The sequence below is a fragment of the Bactrocera dorsalis genome, chromosome 2, assembly GCF_023373825.1.
Source record: "Bactrocera dorsalis isolate Fly_Bdor chromosome 2, ASM2337382v1, whole genome shotgun sequence".
Lineage (NCBI taxonomy): Eukaryota > Metazoa > Arthropoda > Insecta > Diptera > Tephritidae > Bactrocera > Bactrocera dorsalis.
In genome coordinates, this window is record NC_064304.1 from 8,485,002 (window position 1) to 8,503,672 (window position 18,671).

The 18,671-nt window shown below is 37.0% G+C and overlaps 1 protein-coding gene across 2 annotated transcripts; it reads right to left on the reverse strand.

Annotated features, from left to right (window-relative positions):
- Positions 1–3,319: 3,319 nt before the first annotated feature.
- Positions 3,320–15,301, reverse strand: LOC105222545 (uncharacterized). Of its 2 annotated transcripts, none has more exons than XM_049447937.1 (2): positions 15,279–15,301; positions 3,320–3,777 (listed from the first exon to the last, which is right to left on the reverse strand). In XM_049447937.1, the coding sequence occupies exon 2, from the start codon at positions 3,757–3,759 to the stop codon at positions 3,511–3,513; it is 249 nt and encodes an 82-aa protein (XP_049303894.1). In that variant the 5' UTR covers positions 3,760–3,777; positions 15,279–15,301; the 3' UTR covers positions 3,320–3,510. The 2 variants fall into 2 exon arrangements, with proteins under 2 accessions (XP_049303894.1, XP_029404660.2); XM_029548800.2 differs by lacking the exon at positions 15,279–15,301 and adding an exon at positions 10,119–10,151.
- Between the last annotated feature and the right edge of the window lie 3,370 nt (positions 15,302–18,671).

Here is an 18,671-nt window from a genome sequence, read left to right on the forward strand (position 1 = left end):
ACGACTGAAAATGCCGTTGGAAACAAATCTACGCACTCGTTTGACGACCAATCAGCCAGCCGAGCCATCAGCCAAGTGCGTTAACCTGCCAGAATTTCGTGTAAGTGACACTCCAGTGGCACAAGCGAATGCCACTCGCCGCAGCCATAAACCGCTCAACTAGCAACTAACTGTGTTTGCCCGTTCCCTGTCTCCGTCGTTTGGGTATTGCATCCTACATTGGCTGTGTACGCCAATTTCGTTTAACCGGATGTGCGCGAGTGCACCAAGCACGGCTCCACACGTACGCACATGCGAATATACATGCATAAAGCACATCCAAAAAAATACGTGGCCAACATCGCCGCCAGCAATGCGTTTCAAATACCAAATGGAAGCAGCAGGCGGCAGGCAGCAACACGAGTTGAAGCCAACGAGTCAAGCAGTCAAGCAGTGAACCGTCAAAGCGTCTCACGTGAACGCAGTCGGGCGTGCGTCACATTCATTTGCAGATCCCCAGTTTAGCGTGTATTCTGGCACTGTTTCCACTTCTTTTCATATTCTTCGGCGTTCGTTATGTGTTCACTTGTATGGGTATGCTGTATCCTATTAATTCCGTAGCCCGAAAATATTGCACAGCCTCACAGCACCTACCCGCCGTGGACCCCAGTATTTGGCCCAAATTCACACAACGTTTCATTATGTCTGCCGCTTCCCGTTGTTTACCAACCGCAGCTTTTCAATCTGTTATGGGTGAGCTTTTCATTTTTGTAACATTGTCATTGTCGTTGGGGTTGTGGTTGTGGTTGCATCGTTACATCGTTAACGCCTTATTGCATTTGGTGCGTAACCTCAAAATTTGCGACCACAACGCAGCACGACTGGAAACATACTGAACGAGTCTCATATAATAATTTTTGTTATTCTCCTACTTCTCGCATTTTATAGTTTACGTATATATGTATTAGTTTAGCTCGGGGAAAATATTTCTGAGAGTGGAGTCGCCGTCTTACAACAATAAGCGGTCCCTAATCGATGACGATAGAGCGGACGTTCCATTGCCCGACCATGAAGAAATTCGATTGGCAATTACCCGCCTGAAGAACAACAAAGCGGCGGGAACAATGGATTGCCGGCCGATCTATTCATATTGTACCTTATCAGTGTGGCTTTAGGCCTAGAAAATCAATAAATGACCAGATATTTACCAGGCGCCAAATCTTGAAAAAGATCCGTGAGGATCGACACACACCACTTTTTCGTGGATTTTAAATATGCCGCGATATCTGAATTTGGCTTCACCGCAAAACTAATAAGGCTGTGTAATCTAACGTTGAGCAATACTAAAAGCTCTGTCCGGATCGGGAAGGACCTCCCCGAGCCGTTCGATGCCAAACGAAGTTTCAGACAAGTCGACACCCTGTCGTACGACTGCTTCAATCTACTTCTGGAGAAGATAATTTGAGCTTCGATATCATTGGCAATAACAACCACGCCGTTAGTTCTGCTTTGTCCAGGTTGAACAGAGAAGCGATGTGAATGGGTCAGGAAAGGAACGAGCGAAAGACAAAATATTTTTTGTTATCAAATAAGTCGTGTCACTCGGGACTCGGCCCATACGTTTGTGTTGAAAGTCATAACCTCGAAGTCGTAGATAATTTCGTCTCTCTCGGAACCAGCATTAACACCAAGAACAATGTCATCACCGAAATCCAGCGCAGAATTACTCTTGCCAACAGGTCCTACTTCGGACTGAGTAGGCAATTGAGAAGTAAAGCCCTCTCTCGACGAACAAAGACCAAACTCTCCAAGTCCCTCATCATTTCCGTCCTGCCATATAGTGCGGAGACATGGGCAGTGATAACATCTGATGAGTCGACGGTACGGGTCTTCGAAAGAAAGGTTCTACGGAAGATTTATGATCCTTTGCACACTGGCAACGGCGAATATCGCAGCCGACGGAACGATGAGCTGTACAGGATATACGATGACATTGATCAGAGAATTAAGAGACAGCTGCTACGCTGGCTAAGTCAAGTCGTGCGAATAGATGAAAATGCTCCAACTCTGAGAGCAATCGACGCACTACCCATAGGGAGAAGCAGAGGAAGAGGAAGACATCCACTCCATTGGAAAGACCAGGTGCAGAATCATCAATCAAACTCCCTGTTCAAACTCCAAAATAAAAGTAGAATATTTAGACCATTTATATTTGAAGTGAACATAATTTTAAAAGCCTAGAATTTTAATAAGATCTCAAAGCTCCACATCGATAAATTGCTCAACTTGACTACAGGGACATTTTAAATTTGCTGCTTGTGTGTGCGTTCAAGTGAAGCTTTGCATACAAACCCCTTTGCGGGCATAAGCGCTTAAGTGAAATGGATTCGAGAGCAGACGACAAATGCCAAAAGGCAATGAAGTGTCTGAAGCTGGCTGTAGCACAAGCGGCTGGATCAGTGTTACAGCCGAGTAATGTGCTTCAAGCACTTAAAAGCGCACGAGTTCGATAGCAACAAAACAAAGCAAAAAAAAAAGATACTTAAAAGCTGCACAAAGGCAACGCGAGCACTTAGAACACTCAGGATATGGAACATTGAATGCAAACTCAACAAAAGCGTTTACAACGGCGGCAATTGCAACAACAAATACAACGCTAAAAAGAGCCATAAGCAATAAAGCCGCTGAAGCGGAAAAGCAACAACAATTTCAAAGCGAAGCAAATGAACCCGTTAAGCCACTTTACAACAAAATAACGCAACGAAACGCACAAAAGGTACATAAAATGGCGTATTTACGCTGTTAGCGGTCGGCAACAGCCAAAACACAGCGGCGACGGAAGCTTCACGCGCTCACAGCAATTGAAATCGGCGGTTGAACAATATTGTATAGATGGGGAATGTAAAGGTGGGATAGTGATGATTGTGGCAATGATCAACTCTGCGCTTGCTGACTGTCAAAGTCTGCGTATCGAAACGCAGTTATGTGAGGGACAGCACCAGAACAGCGATGGCTCTTTGGCAACCAGTTGAGTGACTAAGATGCCAAACGACACACAAACTTAATGAAAGTTCGCCTGACAAACACAATAAGCAGCGAATTTATGATTGACAGTATAATTGTTCGGAAACTGTTTGTGGTGGCAAATAATTCGCGCTGAAATGAAGACAACAAGAAGAGATGAGGTGAAGCCCAGTGAGATGACTTTGAATACAACTTTCCTGATTGCCGAGCTAATATCCACTGTTGTTCAAAGGAAAAATATATGATGAACACGTGCACAGCTTTGAGAAAGAGAGACAAGACAGTTGTATCCATAACATGGTAAGCAACAATAATGTTTAACTCTGAACACTTTAAATTTATTTGTAAATATATTAAGTTTGTCTGCCTTAACCCATTATAAATAGAATTTATAATTCTTAACGATGATTCTGTAAACTATACTACTATCATTATTTATTATATCCACACGCTCAATTTGATGTATGCTCGTTTTTACAGTCTACTCATCAAGATTTTGCACGTTCTTCACTTGTTTGCTTTACTTGGTCGACTAGGTGGCTCTTTTGGATCCGACCAATGCCATTTCTTCCAGTCAATGCACTTTTGTTCCTCCTCCGAGTAGAGTTTGTTCGCATCGCAGCGCACCATTTTGGCCGGTTGACCCTGTAGACCGCATTGCCAATACGAGGTGGGATCTTCGAAATTACGATATCGCTGATTTACTTCCAAGACAGTTTTGCAACCGGGCTCACCATTGTCCTCAATGTGCACCATGGTTTTTGTAAGATTCAACTGGAAATAAAAAAGGAAAATTTAATGTGAATACGATTTAATATTGATTTATATGTGAAATTAAATGTTAGTATGTCAGAAGGAAGGAAGAGCTGCAATAAAGGTCGTAGACTAACTCTGTTTTATTACAATATTTTGCTTTATGGCCAAGATATTGGCATTAAAATCAACCTAATTAACACAAATAAGATATGTGTATACTGGTATGTGGTATAAATTCAGCGAAAGAGGCTAAATTAAATATATTGGGTACAAGTGGAAACATTTTGCTCACAAAGAAGGCAAGTTTTGAAGAAAACCAAACAGATGGTCAATTTTCGACTTCTGCGTAGGAATCGAAGTGCTAAGTCTGGTGAATACGGCGGATGAGCTGGCAGCACCCAGCCAAGTCTTTGATTGAATGTGACTTTATGGTCCTTAACTAGGAGCATACGGACCTCACTATGCAGGTGTTCTATAGGAGAAATTAAGGGACATCCAGTCGTAGTTCGGTGTGCAGTGTTCTGACAAGTTTGGAACTTCTTCGTTTGCTTTTCACTGCATCCAGGCGACCATATTGGCGCAGCGTAGCATAGTACCGGCTAGCCGGCCGAGTGCCTTGTAAGTTTCCAACAACGTTTCGTTGTCCTTTCCCCATGTACTGCCGTCTAGCGACTTGAGGATTTTATTTCAGCTCTGTACTTTGGCGATAATCGCGGTCGTATGAGAAATGAAGTAGCACAGATTGTCAAAAGTCACACCTAAAATCTTTGGATTATTAGCAGTCGGAATCTTAACGCCATCGACTGCAATATTAAGGTCCAATCTGTACTTTTCGTCCAGTTTGTGAATATGGGCGCTGTGGATTATATTTCATTTACGTCGCACAAATTTTTCTCACTTTTGGAACTTTCCAATAGCTTTCAAACGGTCTGAAATTGTCTGGTGTGCAACATTTAATATGGGTGCCGTCTGCTTTTGACTCAAAGTTTCATCCTCATCCACAATGCTTGAACTAGCTCGGCCTCTTCACTTTTCTGGGTCTTCCACATTCTTCATTTCTAACATTAAAATCATTAGAATTCCAAATTACATCAATGCTCTGGTCCGTGGCTATTTTAGTAACATAAAACTACTGTACCAGTCAAGAGAGGCAAATAGAAGTTACGTCAGTAGCTGCACGAGGGTACATTTTAGGCTCAGTCCTGTAGAACATTAGTTATGACGGAATACTAAAACTTGCAATGCCAGACAAAGCATATTTAATCGGCTACGCGGACGACATAGCAGCAGTAATCACACCCCGAGACTCGGAGGAAGCCCGAAGAAAGCTGAATCAGTTCATGATTTGGACGCAACATTCCTTTCGTAAGCTTGCAAATTACTAAGGATATTCTAAGGACATCTAGGCGTAAGACATCTCCTCACCAATAAAACACAAAAAAAGCAACTACTTATATATATTTAAGTACAACTAAATCTTAGCGAAAAAGTATATGTAACAAATTATTCAAGAAATAAAAAAAGCAAAAATAGCAAGAATTTAATCTATAAATAAAGAAATTAAAAATATTTATGTATGTATTTTTACATACATTATGGAAATTTTTTAATAGTCTCCGGTCTCAAAATAAGATGATATAAAAAAATAATAAAAGTTGCATAACACAAATAAATTCTACAATAATTCCTTATATATTTCTTTATGCTTTTTCTACTCAAATGCTCCATTTTAACAAATCTCAGCAGTTTTAAACAAATTTTTAGATACATGTTCTATATATTATTATTTTGTTTTTTTATTATTTTATTTTTCCAATTTTCGGCAATAGAATTTCTAATAGCTCAAAAGTAGACTAATAGTATTTATAAACCAATGTTTCTATTTACAGAAATAACTGTGAAAACAATAGCATAAGGTAGAGCATACATATATAATCATATGTACATATCGTCACCTAATGTATATACATATATGTTTTATTATATGTATTCACATGTACACATATCCCAATATTGCTAGAAATTTTTCAGATTTTCGTTATTTTCCTACAAGAAAACATGCCATAAAAATTCACAGGAAGTGCAAACATTAAGTGATGAAAAAATTTCAAATATTTTGCAAACCACCTTTGTAAACACCTAGCCAGTATGCGAATGCAGACTACACGCCTGAAAGTATGCAAACAAATAGTAAAAGCTTTCAACGCATATTGCATACTAAAATGTTGTAATAAACTGGCATTCACTTTGCAACAACTGAACACGGCATGATACTTTGCTTGTACTTGGTGTATGTGTAAATTTCAATGAATGAGTCAATAGGAATAATGAAAGTTAGTTAAAGAAATATTATTTTAGCTTCTATACCATTACGTCGTTGTCTATCGGATTTCATAAGCCAAAAATTTAAAGTCTAAAGTATATGCGAACAATCCCGCTTCGAGTCAGGCCTTGGAGCAAACGATCACGCGTGTCGTTCGCCAGTTACCAGTCGAAATGCTGGAATGAGTCATCGAAAAATGTACTCAACGGATGGACCATCTGAGCCGCAGTCGCGGCCAACATTTGAAAGATATATTCTTCAAAAAATAAAAGCCAAAGAATGTTGTTTCGAAGGATGATAAATATTTCCCATCAAATTTGTAGTCTCTGTGTTTTTTCTTTAAAAAGTAGGGAACCTCGAAATGAAGCATCCTTTATTTTTTATAGAGTCTCTGCTATTTCCTTCTGAGATACAAGCTCCATGATAAACTTAAAATACCCTGCTCAGGGTATAAAAATTTCCTTTTCCATGTATCGATAATGCAAACCTTAAAAAATGACACACCACAAATTTAAATAAAAATCTCCAATAATTTTTAAGTTACAACCTTCTATGTAAAGTGTACATGAAATCCCACAGGGTACTTTAGTTGAACTGCGTAAAGCAGCATAAACCTGCTAATCCATATAAAAACATTATGCAGACATGAACATTTTTAGTGATTGTCATGCAAAACGGAGAATACCGAAACGAAATAGGGTTAATGAAAATAAAATAAAAGCAATTTGCACTACTCAATGTATATGCATATTATATGTATGTTTGCTAACACGTACAACACTGCATATTGGCAACCACTTAAAAGGATTTCATTATTTATATTTTTCCAGAAAAAAGTGCTCCTCTCCGAAACCCCAATCAAAACCGCCAATAAATAGCAACTTCTGTGTGTTATCGCTTACATGTATGTCAAATAACTACAAGCACGCTTCTTGGTGGCTTCAATGTCACGCAGCCAACAAATACACGCTTAGCAAATCCTTCGATCTCTTGCTTCGCCAACGCAAGAAAAATTATTGCAAAAAAGCAGCAAGTTTTAAATTGTATTTACTTTTGTTTATTGCAAGCGTTACAAATCAAAAGCAGCATTATCAACAACAATAACAACAACAATATCGGCAATCACAACGCTTTAGCTTCAACGCCAGCAATGCAAACATTTGTATGTGTGTCGCGTACAACGCGCAGCGGCGACGATCTTTAGTGCAAAAGCGAAAGTAAACAAGCGCACGTGTGCATGTGTGTGTGTCTTAAGTATGTGTGAGCGTGCATGTTTATTTATATTTACAGGTATCTGGCAGTCAAGTGGTTGCTTTGTGTATGCGGTGGCTTCTTTAGCTTTTAGCCGGAAGCTATGTGCACGAGTTGTTCGAGTGCAGTGGGGATGGGTGTGTATTTGTATAGCTGAATATATGTATGTACATTTGTATATGTGTAGGTGCTTGTATGCAATATTTCGTGTTACAGTTTGGCTTGGTGACAGACGACAAATTGCCAACTAACCGAATATACGTGGGAATTTCAAATTCACTCTTCGATTGTTGGCAATTGGAGTATGTATACCCTAAATGAGTCAGAAACATTGATTGGTTGGAAATTACTAAGTTTAACATATCAGGGATAAACACTGGTGTTTGATGTAGTTTTAAGGCCAAAAATTTAATTGAGTTTGTCGATGCACTATTGCTGAGTTAATCCATCCGTTGAAAGTTGCAGAAGAAAATCGTGCGGAAATGTTCCCTATTTAATTCCGAGATAGCTGAGCTGAATATTTTAAGTTACTGTAAGCAACATAAAAAAAATTAAGAAGTTCTGAGTATGTATAACGTTAGAAAAGTTCAATTTTACGATTAAGCTGTGAGTGGCTAATTTGTAATACTAAGTTTGTCAACTCCCGAAATATAAAGGGCAACCTGGGTACCCTGTGACGGAGTATATTAGGTTTGTCACTGAGCTTGTAACATCCAGAATGATAAGTCTGAACCAAGAACTCTATAACTGAGTCGTTGGACTTTACATATATCTAGACTGTAAACCCTTTAACTGAGTCGATCTAGCGATGTCCTTCGGCCTGTATATAAGCGAACTAAACCCTCTGGCTGTGAGATATCGATTTCAAGTTATGCGCACGTCCTTTTCTCCGCAAGGAGCTGCTTTTTTCTGGAAACCGTTGATATCCGACTATTATAGAATATAGCTGCCATACAAACTGAACGATCGGAATCAAGTTCTTGTATGGAAAACTTTGTTATCAGACATGATATCTTCACAAAATCTCGCAACGAGTATTATCTAGAGCATTACTGCAATATTTGAAGGTAGTTTTCAGATCGGACGATTATAACATATAGCTGCCATATAAACTGAACGATACAAATTAAGTTCTTGTATAGAAAAAAGTTTTTTTATAACTATCATCATGAAATTGAGCATATACTATTGCATATTTTTTTGCAACTTTATGGAAATTTTCTAACATGTATGTGGTGAACGGTATACCAAATATTTTCCACTTCATTGTCGTTGACTTTCGTAAGCTCAGGATCAAAGCGCAATTGATTGCTATTGCAAATCCAGTAAACATGGGGTTTTCATTTCATATATACATATGTATACATTACTATGTATCACTTGTACATAAAAACCGCTAGGTGCTAGAAGCTACATAAATATTTGCTGACACTTTTACATATCAACCAAACAAGGCGAAACTTAAGTTTGCTTAGATAAATTTTAAAAATAAATACATATACGTATTTGGTATATACATATATTACTTATATACCCACAACCACATATGACTAAAATACAGACTATAAAATGCAGTTAAACTATAAATTTCACAAAAGACGCCTAAAATCACAGACCGGTAGCCAGCCACTTTGCATGCCATTAAACATTCAAATTAATTTATGAGGAATTTACGAACAAAAACAAAGCCAGCCTCCAACCAGCATTAAATCCAACCAAAACCATTAGCTCAGGCAATTCATGCCACACGCACACAAAGGTTGCCCGCTGAGAACGCTGCATAGCCCACATTAACCTTGCCGTTGCGTGCACACATACACACTTCTTCTTCCTACACATACACACTTCCTTACGCAAAAATACATATCTGCTTGCATAAGTGCTCGCATAGGCGCACCACACAACCTCCATCCGCACTTCACTTATCTGTTGCCTTCTATAATTATTTGCCAAATTGTTGTTGTTGTGCCCGAAAACCGCTACCCAGACGACTGGCATCTACATTTCAGCTACTTTGCCGAGCCGCACATGCAATTACTCAATTGTGCAAACTATTTACCATGTTACGGTACGGCTTAAGGCACTAAACCACTACTACAGTCGGCTCGGATTGATGGCGTTGCGACAATGATGGCAATGGCGGCCAGCACGAGGCAACGGCAAATGGCAAATGGCGACGTCAACAGCCGCAATGACAACAAATGTTGCTGGGAAATAGGACGCTGTGATAAAGCCTAAATTATGCACCCACATTGTTGAGCGTTTCAACGGCAGACGCATGCATACCAAAACGACTATGCATACAGGTGTATGTGTGTGTGTCAGTGTGTGCGCATAAAGCGCATTGTGTCGCCTTGAAGTTTCGGCTGCGGTTACAGCTGCTTAGCGCGAATGCGATGTATTACGCATTTACGCTGGTGACACGGGATTTATAGTGCTCTGCTATATTGGGAGCCATGAACTCGCAGAGGCACTTATGTGGATCATAGGTATATAAGTGTGTTGAAATTGCATGGAGCACAAATGTAACTAGTTCTTTAACTAATTTTTTTAACCAGTTCTTTAACTAGCTTGAAGATAGGAACTATATGAGAATTGTGTATTTATTGAAGCTTTTTGAGGATTCACATGAAAACTCATTTTTATTTGGATACGAAAAATCTGGCAAAAGCCCTCCATAAGTAGTCATCTCAAGATGTATTTATCTGAAAGTGTGTTCCCTACGATGAATGTACTTTTTTAAATCGTTTTCATTTCAGAAATCCACATGGAAGTATGATATTACCTGTCTGAAATCAGTCATTGCTATGAAAAGCTTTTAATATTTACTTTGTAGTTTCGTATCTGCCATGATTAGACTATCCGCGGTCCTTCGAGTGGGAGCCTCGCAATCAATACACTTAGCTGTAGTGATGGAAACATTGAAAAGAGCCAAAAGTACTTGAAAGCATCGATAGGACTTCAAAGCGTTGAAAGGACCGTCAATTGGAAAGAAAGCGGGCGCAAAGAAATTTAATGAAGATGTATGCTATATCGGCAATTCCAATATGTGAGCAACTTCTAGGAAGGAAAAAGAAAAATTGAAAATATTACTTCGATATCTCGAAAAATATATATAAAGATATATTTATACCTGAGTCAACTCTCTTCAAGTGCTTAATGCAGCAATCACAAAATTGAATTGTATAGATACCTTAAGGTCACTATACCAAACTCAATAGTAATTCAAGCTCAAAAATAGTCGTAAGCTTCATTAGCCAAATTAATTTAAAAACTATAAAACAACTAGTTACAAACTGGTTTCAGAAGAACTAGTTCCGGAAGAACTTATTTCTGAAGAAATGGTTTTAAAAGAATTGGTTTTGTCAGTACTGGTTCTATTCCGCCTAACATAATTTCTTCTGAAACTAGTTCGAAACCAATTTGTAACTAGTCCTTCTGAAACCAGTTCGTAACTAGTTGTTTTCTCGTGAAACCTCGGCAAACAGCTACAAACTGTAAGCAGAATTACTTAATGCATTACCTTACTTTGATGATCGCTCCACCAATACTACCATATTCACACATACAATTCCAATTTGATTGCAATTTTCCGGGCAATATCTCGTTACACAATTTAATATTGCATTTTCTCCTTAGCCATTTCAATATCAACCAAAACAACCACAAAACACTAACATCAACAACAACAAAAGGCACAGCAACACCTCTGTTATCCAAGCAGTTGAATGAAAATGTGGCCATTTGTGTAGGTTGATGGCTGAGCAACGGAGCTCTGAACAGCTGTCCGTCTGAGCGTCTCTCTGCCTGAAATGCTAAAAATATTTGTTGCACGAAAATTTCTTTGAGCTGTGTACTTTGAATTAATTAGCATTGTTTGTAGCCATTTGCGGTTTCGTCAAGCTCAGCAAATGTCGGCGCACACACACTCAGTCACGCATGCATCTACATGAGAGCAAGCAGAACAAGTGCTTAGGTCGCCTGGCCGCTTTGTTGTCAGAGTTGCGTATACGACCTGTCTGCTGAGCTCATAGTTTATACATGTGTGTGCGTGTGTTCTGGGTTATGGGTGTTTGTGGCTTAATGTGTGTGCCTATGACCGAAAATAAATTGCTTACACAGTATCTCAAATTGGTAGCAAACATTTTAGTGTGCGTATGCACATATACATATGTATGTGTGTATACAAGCAATATTTTATGCTAATATATGCATTTGTATATATGTGTTTAGTCTCTGGAATTATACACACATACACATGCTTATATTTGCCTGAGTGTGCGCTGTTGCAAAGCTCGGTTATATCTTTGTCGCTTCATACATTTACCGGAATCGTCTTAATAATTCAGATTAAACTTGCCACCACTCAAAGATGTTGTTAGAAGTTTGTTATATTTTTAGGAATTTCAGCTTATATGGTTTGTTGTTCCTTTAGGACATTTGTATTTTATGGGAAAAATTTGTTGCAACGAATATTTCATGTCTTTTACACACTTATTTTTGTGTTTCTTTTAGAATTTTATTGATTTTGGCCCTAATTTTTAAGGAAGGTAGTATACACATGCATAATCAGAAGTTAACGCCATGTGCCTAAGTAATCAATATAACTAAATTTTGTTATTGATTTTGTACCCGAATGAAATATTACATCATTTGCTTGGCTTGTTGAACTTCATATAGATATGTAAATATATAAATTTAATTGTAAGAATGTCTTTGGTTATTATTTTGGTTAATATTTTAGTTATAGTTTTGGTTATAGTTGTGGTTATTTTTTTAGTTATTTTTTTGGTTACTAATTTTGGTTATAGTTTCGGTTATTATTTTGGTTATTGTTTTGATTATTATTTTGGTAATCTTTTTAGTTATTGGTTTGATTATTTATTTTGGTTTTTAATTTTAATTGATAAATTTGGCAAAAGATAATATAAGCTCATGAAAATTTAACCCCTTGCTAGCAGACTAAGTGCCTTGAACCCAACACAAATCTGCTTAACCCTTTCAGCCATAAAGTTGCTTATAAGCAACTTCTATATATGTTTGACATCGTTTAAAAAATCCTTTGGGGCTGAAAGGGTTAAGAGACACAGCTAAGTAGAGTGATAGCCTAAACAAGGCAATTTTTAAGAATTGAAAAAAAAATACAAAAATAGATTATTAAAAAATAAAAATAAAAAATACAAAACAATTTTTTCATTTCACACCAGTTGTGCCCACTAAACGAGTGTTTTCTAATCTAGTTCACTTCCCTGAATTGCTAAAGATTTGAGTAAAGAGCATACTACATCTGACAGTTGTCCAGCGCTCGCCAAGCTTCGCAATACCTGATGTCTGATGATGTTAGAACAGAGGATATTTTCCCTACAAACTCTTCAATTTTTATTATTACTGTGATAGTTCTATACGTATGACCAAAAATTCACCCACATTGTAGCTTGATGTAATTTTGAATGAAGTTAGGCACCTCTTAACAAATCTCGAGATCAAAGAGGTAAAGGTTAGTAAACTATTGATATGTATAGTTCGAAACAGAAAATATATGCAAAAATGCCTAAGTGAAACTCGAAAATTTTTTCCGCCAATTACTGTCTTTCAAGAAAAAATCGCAATACTACTTCTTCTTCTTCTTCTTTACTCCAATATAACTAAATCCAACAAATTAAATGTCTTTAGAAGGAAAAATCTCCAACCACACAAAAGAAATTTCGAAAAATTTTGGCTCGTTCGAAAAACATCAAAAATGCATCTTTCATTCATTTTGGAACTAATTGAACTGCTAGTAGTCAAGAATACATTGAAACTCATCCCTTAGCAATTGATATTTGTCGTAAAACTGACTCTCAGTTCTCAGTAGAAGCGAATATTTGGCAAATTTTCAAACTAATTAATATATAACTAGTGTTCTATATACACAATTTGGCAAAGCACTGGATACTCCGTAACATAATTTCCCAATCTGTCAATAAAATTTAAATCACTTAAATTAAATTTTCAAAACCAAACGATTATTTAGTTAATCACTCAAACCACTTTCGTCGTCCCACCTAACATAACTTAATAAACTGTAAATTGAAAAAAAAACATATTTTTTCTTCAAGTAACTTTTTTCAACAAAATGATCGTTTGTGAAATGTATTAAAAATTCAATTTACTCGCAACTTCTCTCCAAAACTCACACGAAACAAATATGTATGTATATTTCTACACCCAATGTTCCCGGTATACTATCTAGTATACTACCCGGTATACCAAACATATGTTACCAAGCGATGGCATTCGCAAATTATATTATGTTTACATGAAACACTTAATTTATTGCTTAATCACAATATCACTTAATTAAGTCTTTACAATTTACTAATTTGCAGAACGTGTCAGTACTTACAATATTCTGCTACCGAGTGGAAAAACACAACGATCAAAATATATAAAAAAAATCTGTAAAATATTCGCCAAACAGCTGTTTCTCGACGTTTGAAGCGCATGCAAGTAAATAACTAAAGTCAATTTCCAACTTGTTGCGTGCCAAAGACTTCATTAGCGCAAACTATTGACTGCCTAGCGGAGCTTTCGATATGAGCTTTTCACAAGCGCTCGCTAAAAGACATTCATAATTTTGCATGTGTTCAAGTTTCGTAATCTTGAACTAATCCGTTAGTATTAGGCGTTGCACAGTGGTGTTGAACATGGAAAATTTTGCTAAAATAAAAATATTTTTATTGTAATTCAGAGCTTCAGTTTTTAAAACTGCGATTTTTTGGTTATAAACAAACAATTGCTGTATCATTTGTTTTAAGCTGTTGAGAGGATAATATAGGATATATAGGAAAAATATAGTATGTTTGGGATTTAAGAAGATAAGTTTTCACCAAACTTCGTGAAAGGAAAAAATTTTTGTAGAAAGAAAAAAATAAAAAACCCAATCTGTGATTTTTTGAATTTTTCACTTAAAATTTGAGGTTAAGCGAAAAAATTTCTAATAGAAAAGTTATTGAATTTTTCATTACCTACAACATTGTCATACAAAATTTTTCTATTGAACTCGTAGATTTGCTAGATATCGAGATAAACCATTCTTAACCCTTAAAAATTCAATCACAGCCCTTCTCTACCTTTTCCCGCACTCAGTTCGCTCATAAATAATTTTTCCTTTAATTTTTTTTTTATTTTATCTTTCGTTTGCGATGAATCTCATCCTACTATGAATTTGTTTCTGTTTTATCGTTTCCAAAGGCTTCTGCACTAGTCTAAACATGATTTTAGTTACAGAAATCTAACCTAATCATATCTTCAAATATTCAAAAAATTTTGTAAGGCGCTTATTCATTTTAAATAACAAAAGTAGACAGTTTCTTCTAAAGGCGTTCTAATTTCAGTTTATAAAAGCTGACTTCTTAATTTTTCTTTGATTGTTTTTGTCAACATTCAACTGCAACTAGACCACTGTGCAGCGCAAATAGGCATGAAAGCTTTCATTGCCGTTTGTAATTTGGTAATTCCCTGGGAATTGAATTGATTATTAACTTTCCAATTTAAGAGTAATTATAAGTGGTTAGTAAATGTATAACTGTACATATATATGTATATTCTATATATATAGAAAACGCAAATATTTCCGTTTAATGCTTCTTGAGTAGTCTCCAGCGTTAAGCAAGAATCGCACATATTTGAGAATGACAAGCTCAATCAGTACTGAGTACTTTGGTGAATCTCTCAATCAATAGAATGTTAAAAATACTATGTTCAGGATATGTAAAGTTAAGAAACCCGATTTCACCAGAGTGGAACACGACATTTTTCAAGAAAAAAATTTACTATTTTTCGAATTACATGCGATCTCTGATGGTGACAAAAACACAGAGTCACATTGTTACATGGATTCCGATCTTCTCCATAGATGAAATCTAAAAAAAAATCTGGTATAGAGGATAATGTGCTCACGTACTGTCCTACTTTCGACCTTCTGTCGACAAGTCGAATAATGACGTCGATAAAAGCAGATAAATTTTGATTTTAATCACTCAAGAAAATTAAAAAATCCAGTCTTCAGAAAGACATCGTTAAATACAAACTGTTGGAGCTGATAAAACACTGGAAGGGGTGTAGCTCTAAAACTAAAATTTTAGTATATTATTTTTTAAGGTATGACCTAAGGAAGTATAAAAAAAAATTCCATTTTCACACCTCTTAAATTTTTAGAGTAGATATAGTCAGTAAAAACCGACCATCACCCGCTGCACCCTTGAAATTGCTGAGTCAGCTGCAAGGTTGTCACGTGTTTACTGCGAGCGACTTTTGGGTTTCACCTTCGCATTGACAGTGGTTGTGCTGTCAATGAAGGTGTAGATGTAGTTTTTTTTATTTTTTCGATTTTTTCATTTTTTTATTTGTTTATTTTACCTTCAAATCAAATCAAAACTTATCTTATCAACACAAGAACAACATGCAATTACAGGGCGTTTACTCAACTTACTCACCAGCGTTCATTCCTCTTCCTGTGGTGTTTATGTAACGACACATGTACCGACATAGCGTAGAGTAACGGTATGGCACGAGTACATCATAATTGCATGTCGACTTATCATAATTAAGTGGCGAATTTTATCACATACAAAAATGCTTCACACACATACATATGTACTTTCACACATATGTACATGGAATTATCTGCTTTTTTATAATATTTAACTTTTGTTGATAAATTGGAAGTGGAAACGTGTAGAAAGTGTAATTAATTTATTGTGACATGCAAATGTGAAAAAGTACCGTCTCGAAAAGGTGCCAAAACGCGTGAGCTTTTAGTGAAGAGCTGTAAAATCTCACCTTGCCCGGCGGGTCCTAATTGCAGTTTAGAGGTCAATATATGCACGTTTGTTTAATGGCTTTGTACATTTGTGAGAAATGCTTGCTGGTAAATAGAAAATATTTTGAAAGTCTCAACTCAAGTGCAATAAAATGTGTGACCTTGAGTACCCTTATGCAGGCAAGGCCATTTACGAATCGCAGTGTGTGTGCCCTGTAGGAAATGTAATGACTTGAAAGCGCTAATTTGTCTTTAATTGGTATATTTGATATTTTTTATAAAAAATATTTTAAAAATATATAAAAAAATGTCAAAAACAAATTTTATACTTTATTACTTTCATAAATCCATCACTCAAGAATAAAAAAAAAAAATGTTTTTCACTTAAAAGCTACCCAGGCACAGGGTTGCAAGTATTACATTAAAAAAATAATTGAATTAATATAATCTGAACTAAAAATTATTTTCAAATTTCTACTTCTATATTCTATATTCTTTTTAGTCCCGAAAATCTTAACTAGAAAATTTTTGAATTAAAAAATTCGAAAAAAGATTTTTTCACTAAGAAAGAATTATAAAAACAGAATTTCTTCACTAAAACAGATTCCTAAACTATCACTCAAGTGTCAGGCGCTAAGATGACCGCAGCGTTGCATCACAACTTTTTGTTTGAGCATCTGGTACAGTTTTTACGATCCTCTTGAGAGTAACGCTTGTCGAATTGAAGAAGCAATTCGAAATTTTTTGTTATTTTCTCTGAGAAAATTGTGACATTAGATGTTGACTTGATACAATGAGAAGATGTAACCACTTAAAACTCTTTCTTCAATGGATTCTTAGAGAAGTTTAAATTATAAGAAATTCACACGACAGGTCAATTGAAAAGTCTCCGACCAGGAAATAGTCGCTGAAGACCAGATCTGTAGAAAAGGGTGAATGCGGCAGCTACTCGAAGCCCACCCAATTCATGGGTTTTTGCCATCATTTTCACTGACTTGAGACACGGTGCATAATTTGGGTGAAACCTTACTTTCTGTTTCTTCAAATGCGACCGTTTTTCGGCGAGTTCGTGTTTCAAACGGTCCAATAACGATTATAATCACATGTAGGCCCTTTCCTTTCTAAAGTAGTCAATTAAAATTTTTCAATGCGCCTCCCAAAATGCAGGAGCCATAACACTTCCAGCCGTCTGTTGCGTTTTTCCATACTTTGGAGTGAGTTCATCATGTGCAGTCCACTCAGTTGACTGCCGATTGTACTCCGGAGTAAAAAAATGGAGCCATGTTTCAGCCATTGTCACATATCGTTGCCAAAACTCGGGCTTGTTACGCTTGGTCATCACCGAAAACTGCTCTGAATCATCAACTCCTCATGTTTTTTGGTCAAAAGTGAGCTCGTTCGGCCCACACTTTGCGCCGAGCTTTCTCATACCCAAATATTCGTGAATGATATGATGTACACGTTCAGTTGATATCTTTAGAATACCTGGTAACTTAAACAACCTCACTTTAAGGTCATCCAAAATTATTTTGTGGGACTCTTTTGATGGTTTCGTCGGTAAGACCTCTTTTGGGCGTCCGCAGATTTGCTGTTGATGTTTTTGTAGGGATAGAAAACATTCCTGAAGAAATTTCGAGAAATGGTGCCGAGTTGACAGTTCTCGGCCGGATAAAAATCCGGATCCATTCCGGCTACTTAGACCACACTGTCGTGAGATCATCATCACATCGTCGGCGTCCACTGCGTTCACCGTCTTCAGTACTCCTTTCACCACGTCTCACTCAAAATGGTATAATTTGCAAACGAATGATCTGACAGCTGTCAAAATTTTGTACACAAGTAGTTCAGGAATAACTAAAAATCATATGGACTTAAGTCTAGTAGCGCTATCTATGTGTCAGTTCAGAGAACCATTAGTAATATTTCAAACCCACTAAAACTATTTAGTCTCTCAGCTTCAATATTTTTTCTTGCGTTATTATCACTTCAACACTTGAACTTAAAATCAGCATTGACATCAGCAGCTATAAATTTTCTACTGGGCATGCAGCAACACATACACACACATAAAAACTGCATAATATTCACCGTTATTCGTAACGACCAAACAAACGGCCCGATTGCAGCGCACCGAAGGTGTGTCGTGCGGGGCGTCTCGAGCAGCTGTTGTTTGTTTGCATTGTGGTACTTGTGGCACGCCCCACTGACCTACTTCCCAGCAAAGCTACCGGAAACAAGCATCTCTACGCTTAATTACAAATACAACTGCAGGCACGAAACAACAACAGCAGAGCATACAATTAGGCGCGATTCCATAAGCATTTGCCAAGTATGTACGCAGAAATGTGTTCGAGTATATAAAATATGCACTTGACCTCCGCAAAAATTGCGTTAAAATAGTCACAGGCACCTGCAGCGCACACACACATGCGCACACATATGTATTCACCACTAATTACACACATTTATTTCATTTGCACTTTTGGGCAGCAAATTATTTGTTGATGCTGACGAACACTTGTTTCATATTTGCAT